The sequence below is a fragment of the Narcine bancroftii genome, chromosome 1 (genome assembly GCF_036971445.1).
Source record: "Narcine bancroftii isolate sNarBan1 chromosome 1, sNarBan1.hap1, whole genome shotgun sequence".
Classification (NCBI taxonomy): Eukaryota; Metazoa; Chordata; class Chondrichthyes; order Torpediniformes; family Narcinidae; genus Narcine; species Narcine bancroftii.
Genome location: NC_091469.1, coordinates 289,616,330 through 289,636,984, shown reverse-complemented (window position 1 = coordinate 289,636,984; position 20,655 = coordinate 289,616,330). Strand labels below are relative to the sequence as shown.

The 20,655-nt window shown below is 45.8% G+C and overlaps 1 protein-coding gene across 5 annotated transcripts in view; it reads right to left on the bottom strand.

Annotated features, from left to right (window-relative positions):
- The window catches only part of ppfibp2a (PPFIA binding protein 2a), a 156,421-nt gene extending 142,812 nt beyond the window's left edge, over positions 1–13,609 (bottom strand). For 3 of the 5 annotated variants that reach the window (XM_069903068.1, XM_069903077.1, XM_069903073.1), the window contains exon 1: positions 13,526–13,609. In XM_069903068.1, the coding sequence (XP_069759169.1) occupies positions 13,526–13,594 (69 nt within the window). In that variant the 5' untranslated portion in view covers positions 13,595–13,609. Of the gene's footprint in view, positions 1–4,261; positions 4,285–4,360; positions 4,451–13,525 lie in introns of those variants that run through there. The other 2 variants (XM_069903071.1, XM_069903107.1) reach the window with 2 other exon arrangements.
- Between the last annotated feature and the right edge of the window lie 7,046 nt (positions 13,610–20,655).

Here is a 20,655-nt window from a genome sequence, read left to right as displayed (position 1 = left end):
CCAGGCTGATACCTGGAATGGCAGGAATGACTTATGAGGAAAGATTGCGCAAATTGGGATTGTACTCGTTGGAGTTTAGAAGATTGAGAGGGGATCTCATAGAGACATATAAAATTCTGGCAGGACTGGACAGAATGGATGCAGATGGGATATTTCCAATGATGGGAAAATCCAGAACCCAGGGCCATGGTTTGAGGATAATAGGCAAACCATTTAGGACCGAGAAGAGGAGGAATTTCTTGACCCAGAGGGTGGTGAATCTGTGGAATTCATTGCCACAGAGGGCAGTAGAGGCAGGTTCATTAAATATATTTAAGAGGGAATTAGATCTATTTCTTCAGTATAAGGGTATTAAAGGTTACAGAGAGAAGGCGGGGACGGGGTACTGAACTTTAAAATCAGCCATGATCTCGTTGAATGGCGGAGCAGGCTCGAAGGACCTACTCCTGCTCCTATCTTCTATGTTTCTATGTCCTTGTGCAATCAAATGACGATAAACTTGACAAGGATATAACCAACATTTTGGGTCTGATCCCTTTCTTTAGGAGTGAGAAAACAGACCCCTGAGAACAAGACCCATCAGCCAAATCACACCCATACTTGCTCTTTGGAACCTCAGCAAAGCTCTCTCCTTGAGGAGCTACCTCCTGGTTGGGAATCGATTCAACTTTTTCAAAAAGTCATTGATCTGAATCTGCTCTTCTCTTCATTCCAATAACAACTTTAAGTTTTTAATTTTTAAAAATGTAGACACGCAGCACGGTAACAGGCCATTTTGGCCCATGAGCCTGTCCTACCTAATTTACACCCAAATGACCTACACCCCACCCCGGTATGTTTTGAACTTGCAGGCCAATACTTTGCCAAAGGACATCCTTTACGGAGAATGAACAATAGGCAAGAGGAACGTAGGTGGACCTTAGCCTTGCTTTAAGGACCTCTGCAAACGCAGTGTGAAAGCCTTAAAAATCAACGCAGAGTGCTGGAAAGTCACAGCAGTTGACTGCAACAAATGGTGAGGTGCTCCATCAATGCCTAGAGCAAGGCGAGAGAATGATCTTGAGTCAATCTGAGGAGCGGAGAGCTAAGTGAAGAGCATAGCAGACAACAGTTCAACTATGCCCTATATTTGCAGCAACTGTGGTAGAGCCTGCTGTTCCAGAATCGGCCTCCATAACCACAGTCGGGAAACCAATATTATTTCCATGAGACCAATAGATCAGGTGGACACAAAGTCTTTCCTCACCCCCTTCCTCTAGTGCAGTGACCAAAACTGTGCACAATATTCCAAGTGCGGCCTAGTCTATGTCTTGTGCAGCTGCAACACAACGTTGGAACTCTTGCTCATGAAGGCAAGCATCCAGGATGCCGTCTTCACAATCTGCTTGGTTTGCTGCTTGCAGAAAGCTTTGGCCCCACACCCCAAGGTCTCTCTGCACAGTGACATGCTGGAATGAACCCACACCCCAAGATCTCTCAGTAGATTGATGTTCCACTGAGAACCCACACCCTGATGTCTCTCTGCACACCAACACACCCAAGAATCCTGCCATTTACTCTGCACGTCCCTTCAATTTGACTTCCCAAAGTGCATTTCCTCACACTTCTTCAGAATAAATTCCATTCCCCCACTCCACCCAGGACTTTTCTCAGTTGTTACTTTCCCCAGAGGACCCCCATGGTTGACTGACCTCACTCAGAGCTGCAATGACTCCACAAGATCACACCCTACAGACCCTCACAACCAATGAGGTATTCCTAACAATTGGTCACTGTTGCACTGTGAGAATAATTAAGAAAATACGGTCCACTTAACCAATATTTAATCTTTGCCAAAGGCAATAAAACAGATAACTAGGCTGTTTAACAACCATCTGTGGGAGCAAAAATGTCCAGTATTTTACTGAGATAACAACATTAACTACACTTTTCTTGGAGTTCACAAGAAAATCTATGCAAATCCAAGTTCTTCCTTCCAATTAAATCTGTACTTCTCCCATACTGCTCAGTGTCACTTTCAACCAAATATTTATCCACACCCTTTGGACAGGAAAATAAATGAAATGTCAATTAATTCACTTTGATGTCAGGCACCAGCAGACTCAACAACAAACTCACAGACTTATTGATTTTTTCCGCCCTCTGCAAATTGCACAGCTTTTTTTTAACCTTACATGATTTGTTTACATGGATACACATCTTCTTGAGTATAGTTTTTTTTACACTGCCAATAAGTGGTAATTCTGCCTGCCCCACAGGGAAAAAGAATCTCTGGTTTGTATGTGATGTTATGTACGTACTCTGACAATAAATCTGATCTTTGAACTATTTCTAAGGTACAAATGGGACAAGCTTTCTTTGGTCCTTGATACAAAAACAGTGAAACACAAGTACAGACTAACTCTACATGTATACAGAAGCTGGATACATGTTAAAAATGCTAGAGTCACGGGGAGTTGTCTTAGCAATTCAGCGTTCTCACTGCCTGTGAGAAGAAGCTGTTCCTCAGCCTGGAGATATTGGCTCTAATACTTCTGTATCTCTCTCCTGACGGGATTACATTTAAATCCCTGTTGCTCAGAATTCAAGCAACCAGCTAAAAAAAAAATAGGTAAAAATACAGAAGTTTAAAATTGGCACCCCTCCCCCTCGCCGTTAGCTCACCAATCAAGCAACTGGCAGATACACTCATCTACCAATTCCCATAGGTATCAGACACCCCATTTTTTTTTTTTACAGTACATGGACGAGATAATGTGTGTGCGGTGGTAAAGAATAATTCCTGTAAATCACATAGATCTGGGGTGGGGGGTTGGGTGTGGTGGGTGGCTGGGAAACCTCAGTGATCCTCTGCCACTCTTATGTGCCTATGGATTGACCTCCGTTCTAATGCTTCACATCAACTAGACCACATTGTGACACATCCTGGCAGGGCACTCTTGATAGAGTCCATTTGTTCCTGTTGAAGGTTGGCATGATGGTGTCCGGTAGCCTTGGCTACTTCAGTCTTCTCAGGAAGTGCAGTCACTCTTGCGCCTTTCTGACAAGTGAGGAGGTGCTGTGTGTCCATGAAAGACCACTAGTTATGTGGACTCTGAGGTTGAATTTAAGTAGCATGGCAGATAAGATAGCTCATAGGAGAAGTTTTACAAATTCACAATTTAAAACAATTGAGATATTGGGTTAGATCTCCAAAACAGATGCCACGTGGATCTAGGTTAAAGGGATACCTTGGATGAGGAGAGGTCCAGGGAGGGATCTGCAGAACACAATGCTGGAGAAACTCAGCAGGTCAAACAGTGTCTTTTATGTAGCAAAGATAAAGATAAAGATACAGAACTGACATTTTGGGCTTGAGCCCCTCATCAAGGTTTGGAAAAATGTCAGGAGGTGTCTGAACAAAAAGGTAAGAGGGGAGGAATGGTCATAAAGGCAGGAGGTGATAGGTGGAGAAGGGAGGGAGGGGACAGCAGTGATCAAGGGGAGGAGGGATGGCTGGGTGAATAAAGAGGGACGTGGTGGAGAGCTGGAGGAAAGAAGACAAGGGGAAAGGGATGGGAGGGAGAACAGAGAGTAGGTTAGCAGAAACTGGAGAAGTTGATGTTAAAGGCATCCAGTTGGAAAGTGCCCAGATGGAAAATCAGTGTGTTCTCCAATTTATGAGTGTTTTTGATGGGACAGTATGAGACCATGGACAGACATGAGCGCAGGAGTGGGGCACGGAATTGAAATGGTTGGCCACTGACGCACACAGAGTGAAGGGTGCTCAACGAAGTAATCTCCCAGTCTGTGCCCAGTCCCTCCAATGTATGAAACTGTACGCAGACAAGGAACTACCTGAGCCACTCAGCAGGTCAGACAGCATACCTGGGTAGAGAAGGAGACAGAGAGATAGGGAAGGGATGGGGAAAGGAGAGCAGGTTAGCAGAAACTGGAAAAGTCGATGTTAATGCCATCTGGCTGGAGAATGCCTTGATGAAGGGCTCAGGCCCGAAACATCAGTTACGCACCTCTAACTTTGCTATATAAAGGACAGTGCTTGACTTACTGAGTTTCTCCAGCTTTGTATTTTTACTTCAACCACAGTGTCTGCAGACTTTGTGTTTTAACCGTAACATTCTAATAATTCTTCTGTCCCCTTTCCTTCCTGCTATGGGACAATCAGAATTGCACACACCCAGCATTTGTCCATTTGTTCCAGTGGCACAACTTGGCTGTCTTCGATCAAACAGACAACAATCTAAACCAATTTGATACTTACATTCAGGCAACAAGACAAAACGCAGAGCTTACTCCACAGAAATGAAAGATTACACAGCAGCCTTAAGGTCAATGGAATGTTTTAAAAAAATAAACATACCAAAGGGTCATGTGCAACTTGCCCATTGAACTGGTTTTCCTTTCCCAGTGACCTTCTAAACATTCGCCTGCCTCTGCCAGAGGAAGTCTGTGGGGATGTGATGGTCACACAGAGCAGTGGCCGCTAGAGAAGGCGTGCTTTTAAAATTTAAGTATTTGCTCAGCATTTTGTGTCCCAGTACAGGATCCGCAAACAGGGCTGGACGACATTCCGATGCCCCTCCCATGGACAGGACACAGAAGAAATAAAGGGTGTACACATGGTGAATGGTAAATGGTATATAGGTCACAGAGGAAAATTGGCAGTGCTATCGATAGCGAGTTAGGTAACAGAAATAGTGTCAGAGTTTTGTGCGTGTGTGTGTGTTCATGTTCTTACATGCACCGTGATCTGCAGGGATGCTGCTTTACCTGGTTGTATGGGCACAGTCACACGATAATGAACTTGAAGAGTTAGTCAATTGCAGGGAGGGCAAGCTGCTACATTTGGGAGATTTAATGTGTACACCAGTGATTCTCAACCTTTTTCTTTCCATCTTAAGTAATCTCTCTGCCATCAGTGCTCTGTGATTAGTAAGCAATTGTTTAAGGTGGTGTGTGAGTGGGAAGGGAAGGTTGAGAATCACTGCTCTAGACTCAATTGTGACTGAAATATTTTGCTTGAGAAAAATTGTCATTGGCCCATTTCCTTCGGAGTTATGAAACCGTGCACTTAACGAGTCAATTAGGGATGATTAAAACAGTGCTTTTCAACCTTTTTCTTTCCACCCACATCCCACCTTAAGCAATCCCTTACTAATCACAGAGCACTGATGGTATAGGGATTACTTAAAGTGGGATGTGAGTGGAAAGAAAAAGGTTGAGAACCACTGGCTCTGTAGAACATAAGCAATGAATAATGAGGTCCTGAGGTGCCACTTTTTTTCCTCGATTGCCATGGAGAGCGGACAGAGGAAAAACACGCGAGTTCACGGCCCATAACTGAATTGAACGGCTTATTGTCAAATTCACTGAAGTACAGTGAAGGACGTTGTTCTGCGTGCTCTCTAGCCAACTCAACCAGTGCATTTGCACAGCAGGCGGTGCAATTATAAAGTGTGGAGTATCACACCACAGCAAAACAAACTTTTGACCATTCAAGGAGAGCCAAGTCTCTGGGTTCACATCATAGTTCACTTGAAGGGTTGTGTGACCACCAACACAAGAAAAAAGGAGCAGGAGTGGGCCATCTGGCCCATTGAGACTGCTCCGCCATTTGATCCATGCCTGATCTGGCCAAGGAATCTCCTTCCCTTGCCCGCCCATTTCCCCGCAACTCTCAATTTCCCCCACCTCACAAAATATCCACGTTTTAACCCTTTGGACTCTGGCCATTTTTAACCTTTCTCTGGACTGTGTCCGTGGGTAAACTACAGTACAAATCAGCAGGTGGCTGGATATAAAACCAGTCCTGGAAAGTGGGGACATGGGAGTGTACACACCTATTGGTAGTCCATGAAAACCGGGACACACCAAAAAGTTAAAGGTATTTCAGGAGGCGGCCTGCTGCTTCCTTGGACAGAGAATTCCACAGATTCATTACTCTCTTGTTATACCTCATCTGGTCTCAAATCTACTCCCCTCAGCCTCCTACGCTCCAGTGTGCAAAGCCCCAGCCTATCCAGTATCTCCTTGAAATTCATTTCCAACAGTCCTGGCAGTATTGTTAGGAGTCATTTTGCAGACTTCCCCATTTAATAACATTAATGCATGAGTTATTACATAGTCCAAGAATTATTAAATGGTTTGGTCAAGTTAGTATGATGATAAACCTGACTATTGTCATCCGATTGTACAAGTACATCCCAACGAAACAGCGTTCTCTGTTCCTCGGTGCAAAACATGCAGACACACAACCAGACATAATTTGCACATGGACAAAAAAAATACATAGGCAGGACAAGTATTTTAACTATAAAAATAAATAAATATTGTTTTGTACAAATGTGAGTCTGGATGGTCAGAGTGAGCAGGTCCTTTGGTCGTTCAACATTCCCACTGCCTGTGGTTCAAGGGATTAAAGGTACAAATTTGACATTTCAAATGTAATTGCAGCTAATTTGTGAAGATTAAAAAATAAAGAACAATTACAGTACGGAGCAGAATAATCCAACTTCATCGCCCAGTCAGACTCGATGAATTACAGGTCACTGGAGGGGAAGTGAAAACTTACCAAAACCCAAACTATTTCCTCAACAACATTAATGTCTCCATCCAGATCAAATGACATTGCGCATCGGCAAAAACAATCGCGGCTTTGTGAGGCTGCCACACATCTTTTGTGTTGGGATTGCAGCCAAACCACTGTAGCAAAGGGTCTCTGGAAGTCATGGAACGGGTTGGCCGAGATGTTGGCGTACGAGCGAGCGCAGGAAAAATGGTAGGAGGTATAGACAAGGTGAATGGTCATTGTCTTTCTCCAACCCCACCCCACCCAGAGTAAGGGAGTATAAAACTAGAGGACTTGTGTTTAAGGCAATAGAGGAAAGGTGTTCAAAGCTTGCAAAGTGATCTGGACCAGCTGGAAATGGGCTGCAGGTCAGTGGGACAAGGCAAAAAAAAACGGTTCGGCACAGACTAGAAGGATCGAAGGAGCCTGTTACTGCACTGTAATGTTCTATGGTGGTTTCTCCCTCAAAGGATTTGGCAGTGGAGCAGAAGGAAACTGGAAAATTGGAGGATCAGATAAAACACTGGAGGAACTAAGCAGGCCTGAAAACATCACCCCACCTCCCCCCTTTCCTTCCTAACATGATATGCTTACCTCTCCTCCCAGAACTCATCTTCCTCAGCCCCTTCCTCCCATCATCTCTGGCTTCTTACATCAATCTCATTCCGCCTCCACCCTCATTCTTCTCTCTCCCACCTGTCTTCACCTATCATCTGCCACCTTGTGCTCCTCTGCATTTTCTTTTGGTTTCCGCCCTCATTCTTCCCAGACCCTATGAAGGTCTCAGCCCGAGACATTGACTGTCCCCTCCACAGATGTTCCGCGATGCGTTGAGTTCCTGCAGTACCGTGCAAGTTGACGTGGAGACTTTACATTTATTTACAGCATGGTAAAAGCCCATTCTGGCCATTGAAATCTGTGCTACCCCAATCGCACTCAAATTAACCTAAAACCCTGTATGTTTTTGGAGGGTGGGAGAAAATCCACGCAGGTCAAAGGGAGAACATACAAATTCCTTGCAGACAGCACTGGATTCGAACCATAGTTTCTGGCGCTGTAATAGTGTAATGCTAACCAATATGCTAACCATGTCACCCTCGTGTTTTCCAGGGTTATAGCCTGCAACTGCAGGCACAGAGCAGCCACATGGGAAATATGGGCAAATGGGGTGTGTGTCTACGATCTGCGGCTCTTGCTTTGGATTTGGAGAATCTATCTGTCGACCTGGGAAACATTTTACTGTCCTCAGCAATTTTGAGAATTGTGAAAATTGCCAGGGTCAGGTCTTAAAAGTTCCTTAGTGTGGTGTGAAATCTGCCAGGGACTAATAAAGGAAACAAAATTATTGGAGGAACTCAGCTGGTCCTCCACGGAAAGCACAAGGCAGTTGACATTTCAGGCCTGAGCCCTTCATCAGAAAGCATCCATGGGTAGAGAGGCCATGTTGCAGCTCTACACATCCGTGGTGAGACCACACTTGTGTTCAGTTCTAGTCACCTCATTATAGGAAGGATGTGGAAGCTATGGAGAGGGTGCAGAGGAGATTTACCAGGATGTTGTCTGGATTGGAAAATAAGTCTTATGGGGCAAGGTTGCCAGAGCAGGGACTTTTCTCTTTGAATGAGATAGACAACTACAAGATCATGAGAGGTATAGATAGGGTGGAGAGCCAGCTCTTGATTCCCAGGGCAGCATTAGCAAACACCAGAAGACATCTGGACAAAGTTAAGGGAGGGAAGTTTAAGGGAGACATCAGGGGTAAGTGTTTTTTTTCCCCCCACAAATTGTGGTGGGAGCCTGGAATGCCTTGCCAGGGGTGGTGGTGGAGGTTGAAACATTAGGGGCATTTAAGAGACTCTTAGACAGACACATGGATGAGAGAAAAATAGAGGGTTATAGGGTAGGGAGGGTTTAGTTCGTTTTTTGAAAGGAATATATGGATCAGCACAACATCGAGGGCTGAAGGGACTGTACTGTGCTGTAGTGTTCTAAGGACTATGAAACATTGACTGCTCCTTGCTTTCTGTGGATGTTGTGTGACCTGCTGAGTTCCCCCAACACTTTTGTGTATAGTTCTCCAGCGCCTACAGACTTCTTGTTTATCAGGAAGCAGAGCAGTAGAATGGTTCGATTCCTGCTGACAGGAACATGGCAAAACAGAGATGTTCATGGAAAATGTTAGGAGGGTGATGTATTTGAAGATTTGTCAAGGGAAGGAACACAAGGACAAGCCCCTCGAGTCTGTGCCACATTCACATTGACCTCAACCTCGCATTCCTGCACTAAGCCCACATGGAAAGGGTCCAACCCAGATTCACCACTCACCTACCCACTGCAGCCTCAGTCATACATCTCTGGGACATGGGAGGAAACTGGAACACCCTGAGGGAAACCTATGAGGTCACAAGGAGAATGTGCAAACTCCACACAGACAGCGCCCAAAGTCAGGGCCAAACCTGGGTCACAGGAGACAGTGGCTCTCCTAGCTGTGTCAAGGCACTACTCTCAATATCCAAAAATCACATTGATCTCGACGAGGAGAATATTCTTCAGGCAGGGTGGTTGTGGGGGTGGTGGGGGGGAGCTGCTGAATTTGTTGCCACAGACGGCTGTGGAGGCCAAGACGTTGGGTAGGTTTAAAGCAGAGATTCTTAATTACTGAAGGATTCAAAGGTTATGGGGTGAAGGGAGGAGAATGGGGTTAAGAGAGAAAAATACACCAGCCGTGATTTGAATGGTAGGGCAGTCTCAGTAGGCCGAATGGCCTAATTCTGCTCCCAAGTCGTACGATGTCTCGAAAGATCAAGAGCTGTGGTGCAATAAACAGTGGTCGAAACTCATTAAAAGTAACAGAATAGATCAACAGAGTTCTTGCAAAACATATTCGGGATCCTTTCGAATATTAACTGAGGCAGATACAATGGGCAATCAAGATGTGAGAGAGTCCTGAAAAGGGAGTTGGATGTGACCCTATTGACTAAAGGAATCACAAGGTATGGAGAGAAAGTGGGAATAGGGGATTGAGTTCACATGATAGTATTGAATGGTGAAGCAGGCTTGTAGGGCTGAATGTCTACATAAGAGCTGGGACAGCCCTCGCGAGTGTTGTGGAGATTACCTTGCCTGGACTGGGAAACTGTCGCCATGAGAAAAGATTAGACAGGCTCAGAGGCTGTCTTTGGAAAAAGATTTAATCCCCACTATTGATGAAGAGTCCAAACCAGAAATGCAACTACTTCTCTCTCCACAGATGCTGCCTGACCCACTGAACAGTTTTTACACATTTCCAGTTTCTCCTTCAGATTCATAGCATCTGAACTTCATTGATTTTCACATGAGTGTGGGTGTGCAGTGACAAACAGACCCAACACGGAAACACAAAAGTCTGCAGATGCTGTGATTGTGGTAAAAACACAATGAAATACTGGAGGAACTCAACTGGTCTTGCAGCGTCCACAGGAGACAAAGATAATATTGCTGATGTTTCGGGCCTGAGCACCTTCTGCAAGACCAGCTGAGTTCCTCCGGCACTTCAATGTGTTTTTACAAATCGACCCTTGTCAGCTACGCTGAGACTGCAGTGGTAAGCCACCCTATTGTTACATTAATGAGGATGGCTAGTATCTGAGAATGTGGACAAAAGGAAGCAAAAAGCTGTCAAAGGCAGAGATGTAGGAAATACCTAACTGGTCAGGCAGCATCAATAGAGAGAGGAGAAACTGGGCCAACATTCTACAATTTTAGCCAACTTGTTTCCCAATTTTGCAACAGAACTTCCTAGCTTTAGGTTGTCCATCAATGAAACTCACTCATCCCAACTCTATCCCACAGGTTCATTGACATATACAGCATTGAAACAAGCCAACTCTCCCATGCTGACCAAGTTGTCCACCCAAGCTCATCCCACATGCCTGCATTTGGCACATATCCCTTTCTGATCTACCTACCTGTCTCAATTTCTTTTTAAATATGAAGTAAAACATGAAAGTCTGCAGACATCACGATCGAAGTAAAAACACAACGCTGGAGGAACTCAGCAGGTCAAACAGTGTCCTTTGTCCAGCAAAGATGAAGATACAGAACCAACGTTTCAGGCTTGAGCCCTTCTTCCAAGGTGTAAAAAAAAAAATGGCGGCTGTTGTCTGAACAAAAAGGTAAGGGGGTGAGTGGGAGGAGCACAGTCCCAAAGGCAGGAGGTAATAGGTGGAGAAGGGAGGGAAGGCACGTGAGGAGGAGGGATGGCTCAGTGAATAGAGAGGGAAGGGGGTGGAAAGCTCAAGGAAGGAAGACAGGGGGAGAGGAAAGGGAGAGTGAATGGAGAGCAGGTTAGCAGAAATCGGAGAAGACAAATTTAAATGCCATCCGGATGGAGAGAGCCCAGACAGAAAATCAAGGGTTGTTCTTTCAATTTACGTGGTCTTGGTGGGATAGTACATGAGGCCATGGACAGACATGTGGGCATGAGAGTGGGATGCAGAACTGAAATAGTTGGCCACTGGGAGGTCCCGGTCACTGATGTGGACAGAGCGAAGATGCTTAGCGAAGTGACCGCCCAGTCTTTTTGAACAGTACCTTCCTCTACCACCTCCTGTAAGTAGTTTGTTCCAGAGACCCTGTAAAAAAAGGTCTGCGTAAAAACAAAATAAACTTCCCCTCAGGTCTCCTTTAAATCTGAAGGATATTTACTACCTTGTCACCAGAGCGTGACCTTGAATTATTATTTCCTAATCAGTGGATCACAAGGAATGAAGCATTCGCCAAGAGTAGTCACTTACAATATAGGAAATTTAGTGGTCAATTTTTAGTTCAGAGTTTTCTGAAACGGAATGCTATTTTTTTTTAAAAAAAGAGGACGAGACACAAATTGTCTGGAACATCTGCAAAGAAATTTGGTTCAAAACTGTGCCAAGTGATCTTTAACATGTGCCTGTCTGCAAGTGACAAGGCAAGATTCCAGATGCTGGGATTCCATCCAAATCAAATCTCCCCAGCATGTACACACTACCAGATGTGCAGGACGTGTTAGGATCTTGTCTGATGACTGAACACCAAAGGACGACTGAAGTCAAATAGTCATGTGATGCACAGAAAAAAAGATTCAACGACTCCCTTAAAAGTTAAAAAGTTGTGCTCGTTGATGATTGGAGAGGGTTCAGAGGAGCTTCACATGGAACGAAGGGGTTATCATATGAGGAGGGTTTAACAGCTCTTGGCCTGTACTCACTGGAATTTAGGAGAATTGAAACATTTTGAATGTTGAACAGCATGGACAGAGTAGATGTAGAAAGGTTGTTTCCCCATGGTGGGAGAGTCTAGGACAAGAGGGCACAACTTCAGAATTGAAGGGCATTTGCTTAGAACAGAGATGTGGAGAAATTTCTTCATCCAGCGGGTGGTAAATCTGTGGAATTCATTGCTATAGGCGGTTGTGGAGGCCAGGCCATTGGGTGTGTTTTAAGGCAGAGATTAACAGGACAGCAAAGGTTATGGGGAGAAGGCCAGGCAGTGGGGCTGAGTGGGGAACTGGATCAACTCATGATTAAATGGCAGGGCAGAATCGATGCGCTGAGGGCTTTGGGCGAGGAAGCCAGAATTGAGGATGTTAAGGGAATGGAGGGATATCTATCAGGTGTGAATAGCAAAGCCTTAGGTTTTGTGCTCAGCACATTCATGTGGGCTGAATGGCCTCTTCCTGTGCTGCTCAAGGAAGAACAAAAGAACCTCAAAACCAAGAACCATAGATACTGCAACATCCCTACACTTTTGTCATCTGTGTGAAAGGAAACTTTGAGCCGAGTTTTATCTAATCAATTACCTGGCTACTCTGTGTAACATTAAGGACCAGAAGGCATGGTCTTACTCTAGAACAAGTGATGACAACAATATTTACCTCAAGGAGCAGTCAGAGCCTGGGGTTAATGAAGCACTGTGAGGATATCGTCAGGTATGGTGTATCTCCTCATCCTCCTTCATTAGTCCCTCAGAACCGCCATTTTCCCACCCAAGTCTTGTGGGTTCTGTGGTTCGAGTCCAACCAGAACACACAGGTGTCCAAGAGCAAAGGTAGGTGGACAGTTTGAAAGGTGGTGTGGTCTTTCCACTGCATGCGTGCCTTCCCAGTGCAGAGGCTTGAAGTTCTCAAGCACATCCCAATCCGCCTCTGCCATTTGAGCAGCAATGGGCGAGAGACTGTTAGCCATCCATGGGGACGTTGCATTTACCAAGAGGCTTTTCAGCACATCTATGGATCCACATGATGGAGAATGTCACCAGGAGCTAGCACATCAAGACAACCATAGGGAAGGCTCACCAACACCTCCACTTTCTAAGAGGCTTGCGATTTGGAAAAATACTGCATTAAAAAGTGTAGGACTAGCTGCCTGGTTTGATATTTCAAGCCTGGTTTGATATTTCAAGAACCCTGGAATGTAGAGGGCTGCAGAAGGTGGCAAACACAGCCAGGCCCAGCATAGGCTCTCGTCTTCTACCCACTCCATCTACTGAGGTGCTGCCTGAAGAAGGCAGCCCACATTATACAGGAACCCCATCACCCTGGTCACAACTTCTTCTCACTTCCCCCTTCTGGCAGAAGGTAAAGCCTGAAGACCAGCACCTTTAGGTTCAAGAACAGTTTTTATCCAACTGCGTCAGGATTTTGAATCTTCCCTTACTACCCAACTTAAAGATTTGCCTGCAGTATTGAAACTCAACTTTTTATTTCTTATACTAAGTTTAAGGAACCCTCCAGCCATTAAAACCTTTGCCACCCAATTTCACTCGCAGCTCCCTGTACATATTTGGAGGGTGGGAAGAAACGAAGCACCCGGAGAAAATCGCATTTAGATAGCACCGGATTCGAATCCGCGTCGCCGACGTTGTAACAGCGTTGCGCTAATTTATTAAATTATCCTTGGGGATATTTAATGTATACTGTTTTAACTGGTGCATTTTACCTACCTGTTTAGCTTCAGATTCCAGCATCCGAGGTCTCCTGCAAGATTTCAAGGCAGCTTGGTTTGAGCGCATGCCAGAAAGTTTTATCACATGACGTGATCCTGTTCTCAGGCTCAATAGGGTTGCCTACTGATGGCGGCTCGTTTACCCAGAATCCTCGCTGTTCTGGAAATCGGTCTATTCACCCCATGGTCCTTGAACTCAATGATCCTGCACAGAGCCGGAGCCTCCCGGCAAGGAGGGACAATGGTTCCCCTTATCCTCAGGGAAGCCCCCCTACAAGGAGGGACAATGGTTCCCCTTACCCCCAGGGAAGCCTCCCTACAAGGAGGGACAATGGTACCCCTCACCCCCAGGGAAGCCCCCCGGCAAGGAGGGACGATGGTTCCCCTCACCCCCAGGGAACCCCCCCGGCAAGGAGAGACAGTGGTTCCCCTCACCACTTGGTAGAAGTGGTTTCAAAGCATCTAACACTGAAGTCGGGGACTGATTCAGTCAAACCCTGGACTCTGCCACGGGTGCGGAGTAAGCGATCCCTTAAATTATTCATGCTGTTTAAATTATGAACGACAGTTTCTGGAAATTGTACCCAGAGTTTGCAATGGTTGCTGTAAATGGGTGAAGGGCTGGTTCAAGCTTGAGGTGGTGGTGGGGGGGGGGGGGGGGGGGTGCACACCAGGGAGCTGAACAGGGACAAACTGCCCCAAGTGCAGCCCAGTGTCAGAGCTTGGCGGCGAGGTCCCAGCCAGCGGCACCAAAACACCCCACGACCGGCTCGACCCCTCTCCAGCGGGCTATGGCCACCCGGCTCATCAATCCTATCTGGCCATCGCCGAGCACAGCCTACACACCCCGAGACTGGGGGTTAACTGGAGATGAACCATTCAATGAAAACACACCCCCAACCTCACTCCGCTTCATTCCACGCCCCTGCTAACCCCGATTCAAACTGCTGACAACTTCAGGGGAAGAAATACTCGCAGAGACAGTTCCTTCCCCACTACCAATTGTTTTTAACCGGGAGCCTGCGAGCCTTTGGGACGATGCTACTTCGAAAGAGAGTTTTTCCCCCAGAAGAGTTGGAGAGAAAACTCTAACCCTGCCGGGCAGAGGTGGGACTGGGGACGCGGCCAGAGAGGGTGGGGACGCAACTTTGCGGGGAGGGGGAGATTCACGTTTACAACTGGAAACACAAAGGGAGCCCCTGGAACGAATACCCTAAGGACAATATGCAAATGCACTTAGGTACCACTGAAAACCTCGCGGACGAAACCAAACTTGTATGCAAAGCATTTCCAGTAACTAACATTGGACTGACAAGCTGCGAACAGATTAAAGACGATTAGAGCTTCAGTCGGGATATTCATTTAAATTCCGATATTACACAAGAGTTGAAGAGGTACAGACTTCATGAGTGGGGGATGGTCCTGGGACGTTGGCGAGGTAAATCCGAGGAAGCCCTTACCTGCTGCTTTCACCTTCTGCTAACGGAAGGGAACCGTTGCAGGTCGAGTTGCCCGGTCAAACCGAGGTCTGTTTCCCTGCGCACAGACTGTCCCACATGACAATCGGCCCCGAGTGTGGAGTGAGAGGCGCTGACAGTTCGTGGAGCCGCCCCCTCCCCCTCAAAGCAAAGAGGCGGCGCTTTCCCTCCCTGGGGAAGGGGGTGGGGTGAACCCGCTCCAAAATCCCCTCACTGGGCTGGTTGGTGTTTGTGCCTGATAACGCGAATCCCTCATCTCCAAATCCCAGTGGCCAACCATTTCAGTCCTGTGTCCCACTCGCATGTCCGTCCATGGCCTCATGTACCATCCCACCAAGACCACCACCCCCCCCCCCCCCCCCTTAAACATCTGAGTTTCAGTCTGGGCCCTCTCCAACTGGATGGCATTAACATCAACTTTTCCCATTCCTGCTCTCCTTTCCCCCTCCCTTCCCCCTGACAGCTCTCCACCCCCTTCCCTCTCTAATCACCCAGCCATCCCTCCTCCCCTTGTTTCCTGCTGTGCCCTCCCTCCTTTCTCCACCTATTACCTCCATGCCTCCCCCTTACCTTTTTGCTTGGAGGCCTGCCAATGTTTTCCATAACCTTGATGAAGGGCTCAAGCCCAAAATATTGGTTATATATGTCTATTTTTGCTATATAAAGTACACTGTTTGACCTGTTCAATTTCTGCAGCATTGAGGTTTTACTTCAATCACGGTGTCTGCAGACTTTCATGTTTTATCTCCACCGATTTCACTCCAGGTTGTTGTTATTGAAGTAGCAGGCTTGGCAGTATGTGTGGAAAGAAACATCCCCTCCCTCACCATCATTCAACACTTCACTTGTGAATCTGCAGGGGAGATCTCCTGCATCCAGTGCTCCTGGTGTGATCTCCTCTACATTGGAAAGACTGGATGCAGACTAGGAGGGGGAATTACTTCATTGAGCACCTCGAATCTGTCTGCCACAATATCGGGGATCTCCCAGTTCTCACCACCAGACACATCTTCCTTCTCCTCCTCTCTCCGCCTTCTGCAGGGACTACTCCCACAGTGACTCTTGCCCATTCCTCCCTTCCCACCAATTGGCACCAATCTCTGACACTACTCCACTTGCACTTCCTCCCTCACCACCATTTGGAGCCTCAGACAGTCCTTCCCAGCAAGCAACATTTCACTTGTGAATCTGCCCACATGATTTTATAAACCACAGGTACACCTCCCGTCAGCCTCGTGCACTCTCCAGAGAAAACTCCCAGCCTCTCCTTGTAATTTAGGCTCTCCATTCCCTGGAACATTGTCATGAATCTTTCTGCATCCTTTCCATTAATAACAAGGTCCATTCTATCTATGCTCCTCATAATCTTATGCACCTCTATTAAGTCACCTCTCACCCTTCAATGCTCCAATGAGAAAAGCCTCAGCTCTGAAAACCTTGCTTCATAAGACACGTTCTCCAATTCTGCACCCTCTCTACAGCATCTGCATCTACATTCAGGATTTGAATGTTTTGTATGATGAATTGGGGCCTCTGGATGATTTGCTGAAATATCTATAATTATATAACAAATCAGGAAAATGGATCAGATCATCGAGAATCCGCACCACCCAGCACACGCTCTGTTCTCGCTGCTGCCATCAGGGAAGAGGTGTAGGTCCCTCGTATCACCAGGTTCAGGAATAGCTGCTTCCCCTCCACCATCAGACTCCTCAACGACAAACTCAATCAGGGACTCATTTAAGGACTCTCACTTTGGACATTATTTATTATGGAATATTTCTTCTCTTTTTTTAACCATTTGTATGCACTGGCTTCTTTACATTTCTCACTTTTGTATACGCATCTCTCCTTGAGTCGAGTTTTTTTGCACGACCAATAAGTCGAAATTCTGCCTGGCCTGCAGGATAAAGAAGTTTAAGGTTGTATGCCTTCCTCCACTCCCCCCCACCACCACCCTTCCACTTCCCTCCAATCAATCTGTCGACACCTTCCACTGTCTCCGGAAGATTGCTAACATATCAGAGGAGCCATCCCACCCTGGTCACTCTCTTCTCACCCCTCCTGTTGGGCAGAAGACACACAAACTAAACCTTCAGATTCAAGGAGTTTCTTTCCTCCTGTAATCAGACTCTTGAATGAACCCCTCATTGGTTCAAAAAAGTGCTCCTGTACTGTGTTAACTACTTTTCTCTATACTTTGCACTTTTTGACTTACTTTAACATGGTACTTTTGCTTTATTATTGAAGTACCTACCACACTTATGTATGGATTGACTTGAATGGATAGGATGCAAAACAAAGCTTTTCATTGTATGATAGTGCATGTGACAAAGCAATGATTCTTCTATTCCATCCACAGATCCAATTTTCCACTAGTGTTGCCTATGTCTCTGTTGCCTGACTCCATTCCCACACCTGATATTTCCCCCCACCCCACTGCCCATTCCTCCTCCTCTCCACTTCCCTATCACTTCGCTGACTGCCCCTTTATGTGGCTCGTTGCCAAAGTTTATTTTGTAACATTTTCTGCAAAGTCCTGTGGGAGCTGATACGATCTTCAAAGCACTAAGTGTCAACAGTTATAGTTTTCTTTGGTCCTGAGAACACAAGTCAATGGAGGATTCAGCGAACTTGACCTTCAAGTTCTGAATGTTGTAGCAGTAAAAGCTTTGACCCAAACCTTTCCAGAATGCCAATAAACCTTCCTGCTTTGAATTGTAGTCCGTGATCTTGGTTTAATGATGGCCTTTTTGTGTTAAAATGCTCTCCCGCCACAGGCATGAAACAGAATTGGAAACAAATTGTTAACTCTTTATTTTCAAAAAAAATCTTAGTTTGCACATTGGTTATACCAAACATGGAGTTGTCTTACATTGCACATGAAGGAAAAACATTTTTATTGTACGTTGAAGCTCATTACACGCTCATACATCTGCCCCACACACACTTCTCTGTTACTCCACATACCGTCTTACCCATCCCCACTCTTCACCTCCCAGTTACCTTACAGTCTCACCTTTTTACACCACCTCAACATGCAACCTACCTGCCTCTTATCCCACTCTGACTAGCCCAGCTCCCTGTTACGCCACACACTCTTTTACCCCTACCCTACATGCTACCTCTCTGTACCCTCCACCCATTAGGAATAAGAGCAGCATCTTTATAAGAGCTGCATGGTGAGCAGAGCGGTTGAGCAATGCAACTATAGCGCCAGAACTTGGCTTGAAATCCAGCCCTGTGGAACACGAAAGTTTAGAGACACTGTGATTGTAGTAAAAACACAGAAATGCTGGAGGAACTCAACAGGTCTCTCAGAGTCCATAGGATGTAAAGATATATGACTGACGTTTCAGGCCACAATCCTTCAAGGTATGAATAAAAAGCTGGCAGGTGCCTGAATTAAAAGGAAGAGCAGGGGAGAAGTACAGGCCAACAGACAAAACGTGTTCATTGGAGATGGAGAGGGGAGTGGGAAAGAAATGAGATTTGATTCAGGGGAGGGAGGAGGGTTTGGCTCTGTGAATACAGAGCGAGAGCACGAGAGCGAGCGTGCACACAAGAGAGAGGGAAAGAGAGAGAGAGAGCAAGACCAGCGACGGCTTCAAATCCAGTGCTGTCTGTAAAAGAGACAGAGATAGGTGGTGGCGCTAATGGAAACTGGAGACGTCGATGTCCATGCCATCTGGTTGGAGGGTGCCCGGACAGAATATGAGGTGCTGTACGTTTTTCCCATGACCTGTGTGGGTGTCCTGCGGGTGCTCCGGTTTCCTCCCACTTTCCAAAGTCGTATGGGGTGTGCAGGTTAATTGGCCGTATTTGGGCGATGCCCAATTATAGGCCAGAAGGGCCTGGTACTGTGCTTCATCTCTAAATTAAATATTACCTTAACGTGGAGAAAACACTCGGCAATCCAGGCAGTGTCTATGAGGAGAGAATATGAGTTACAGGGCAAAGACTTTCATATGAATTGGCAAAAGCTAGAGCATGACTCAAGTTGCAGGAAAGGGGGAGGGATAGAGAGAAACCCCTTGTCAGTCTCAGGCAGTGGGACCTGGACATTTGTATCCTATTTAATGTGAAGTCTAGTTACGAGAGGAGTTTAAAAAAAATGTGTAACTATCCCTGGCTGCATTCTTGCAAAGTGCAAGAGTTCGTGGCCAGAAATACTACAGGCAAGTCCCGCTTTACGTGATTAACTCGTCCCACTTTTTAACTGGCATCGAATTCGTGTCAAGCAATTAATAGAATCAAGAGGAATAATTACAACAAATCCCCGGCCTTTCACGTTGTCCATCAAGACTAATAATGTGTTTTAGAAACACCTTTTAGCTGCCTATTGTAAGGTAAAACATCATGAGATGGGAATGTGTAAGGAGTTACCCTGCCCTGTACAGGGCTGTTACAAGATGTGAATGCATCCTTGTACTTACAAGATAAGAGAGACATTGATGGATTGAGAGGCAGGAAGCTAGCAGGGAAAGGATAGCAACAGTTTTAGTCATTGGACAAGTAATGATATGATGATGTTCTAAGCATGTATCCAAGGGTATAAAAAAACACCATTTTGCTGATAACGGCAGAATGCATTCTCCGACTAACTTTGTTAGTCGCAAGTGTTACAATCCGGTAATAAAGAACAAAGAACCCTGATTTCGACTCAGTCTGGTGTTTGTCTCACTCATTCATGAACAAAGCAGACCTAACACTATACATTGCCAAAACTGTTAAGGTTAATAAAAATATTTTTCATTAATTTCATAATTACATCAGAACTAAACTATTTCTTAGAAAAACATTTGTCCAAGGTTGACTGCACAGATTTGGATTTTTTTCCCCTTCATGATACAACGTCCTACAGCCAGTGATCGCTTTTTCTAAATGGCTGCGGACCTTCCAGGCTTTGTTCCATGTTAGGATCAACATTTAGATAAAATTCTTTGGCGGCTTCAACAAGTTCAAATCCTTTTTGAACAATTTCTGGGAATTTTGCAGGGCCAGCAGCTTCCCCTGGAAATTCTTACCTTGTGTCATCCTGCTCGAGGTTCAAAGTGGGTCAAACCAACCAAAACTTGTATCCCCTTGAAATTTATTGGCTTTAAGCATCAAAAAGATGTTTAAAGTTTTGGTTTGAATGTTAGTTTTTGTACTAAAGTGGGATTTGCTTTTGGCTACAACTTTCAATCCAAAGATGAAGTAGCTGATCTATTTCTGTCATCACTGGGCTTTAGTTTCATATAATTTGCACTTCCGGATGCAACTTTACCTTGTTCTTTATATTCGTGCTTCTGACTTAAACTTGTGTGGACCGTTCATTCATTAGGCCATTTCAGATAGCCCCAAAGTTGAGATGTAAAGATGGAGAAACTCCACCAAAACACATAATCACTTACCTCTCTGAATGTGTGGAGGCGGACTCCGAGCCATATATTCCTACCCCTCTCCGAGAGGGATAATCTCCGCAGCGCAGCCCTTCACTGATCAATCTGAATGTACAGACATGTTAATTGGCTGTTTGGGGGGTGGGCTGATGATGTCATTAGCCTGCGATCCATCTCCCCACTCACACCTCTTCCTCCAAGTTAGGAGCAGCGGAGAGGGGGCAGCCTGTCAGTGGGGCAGCTGGGACTGGCGGGGCAGTGGGAGC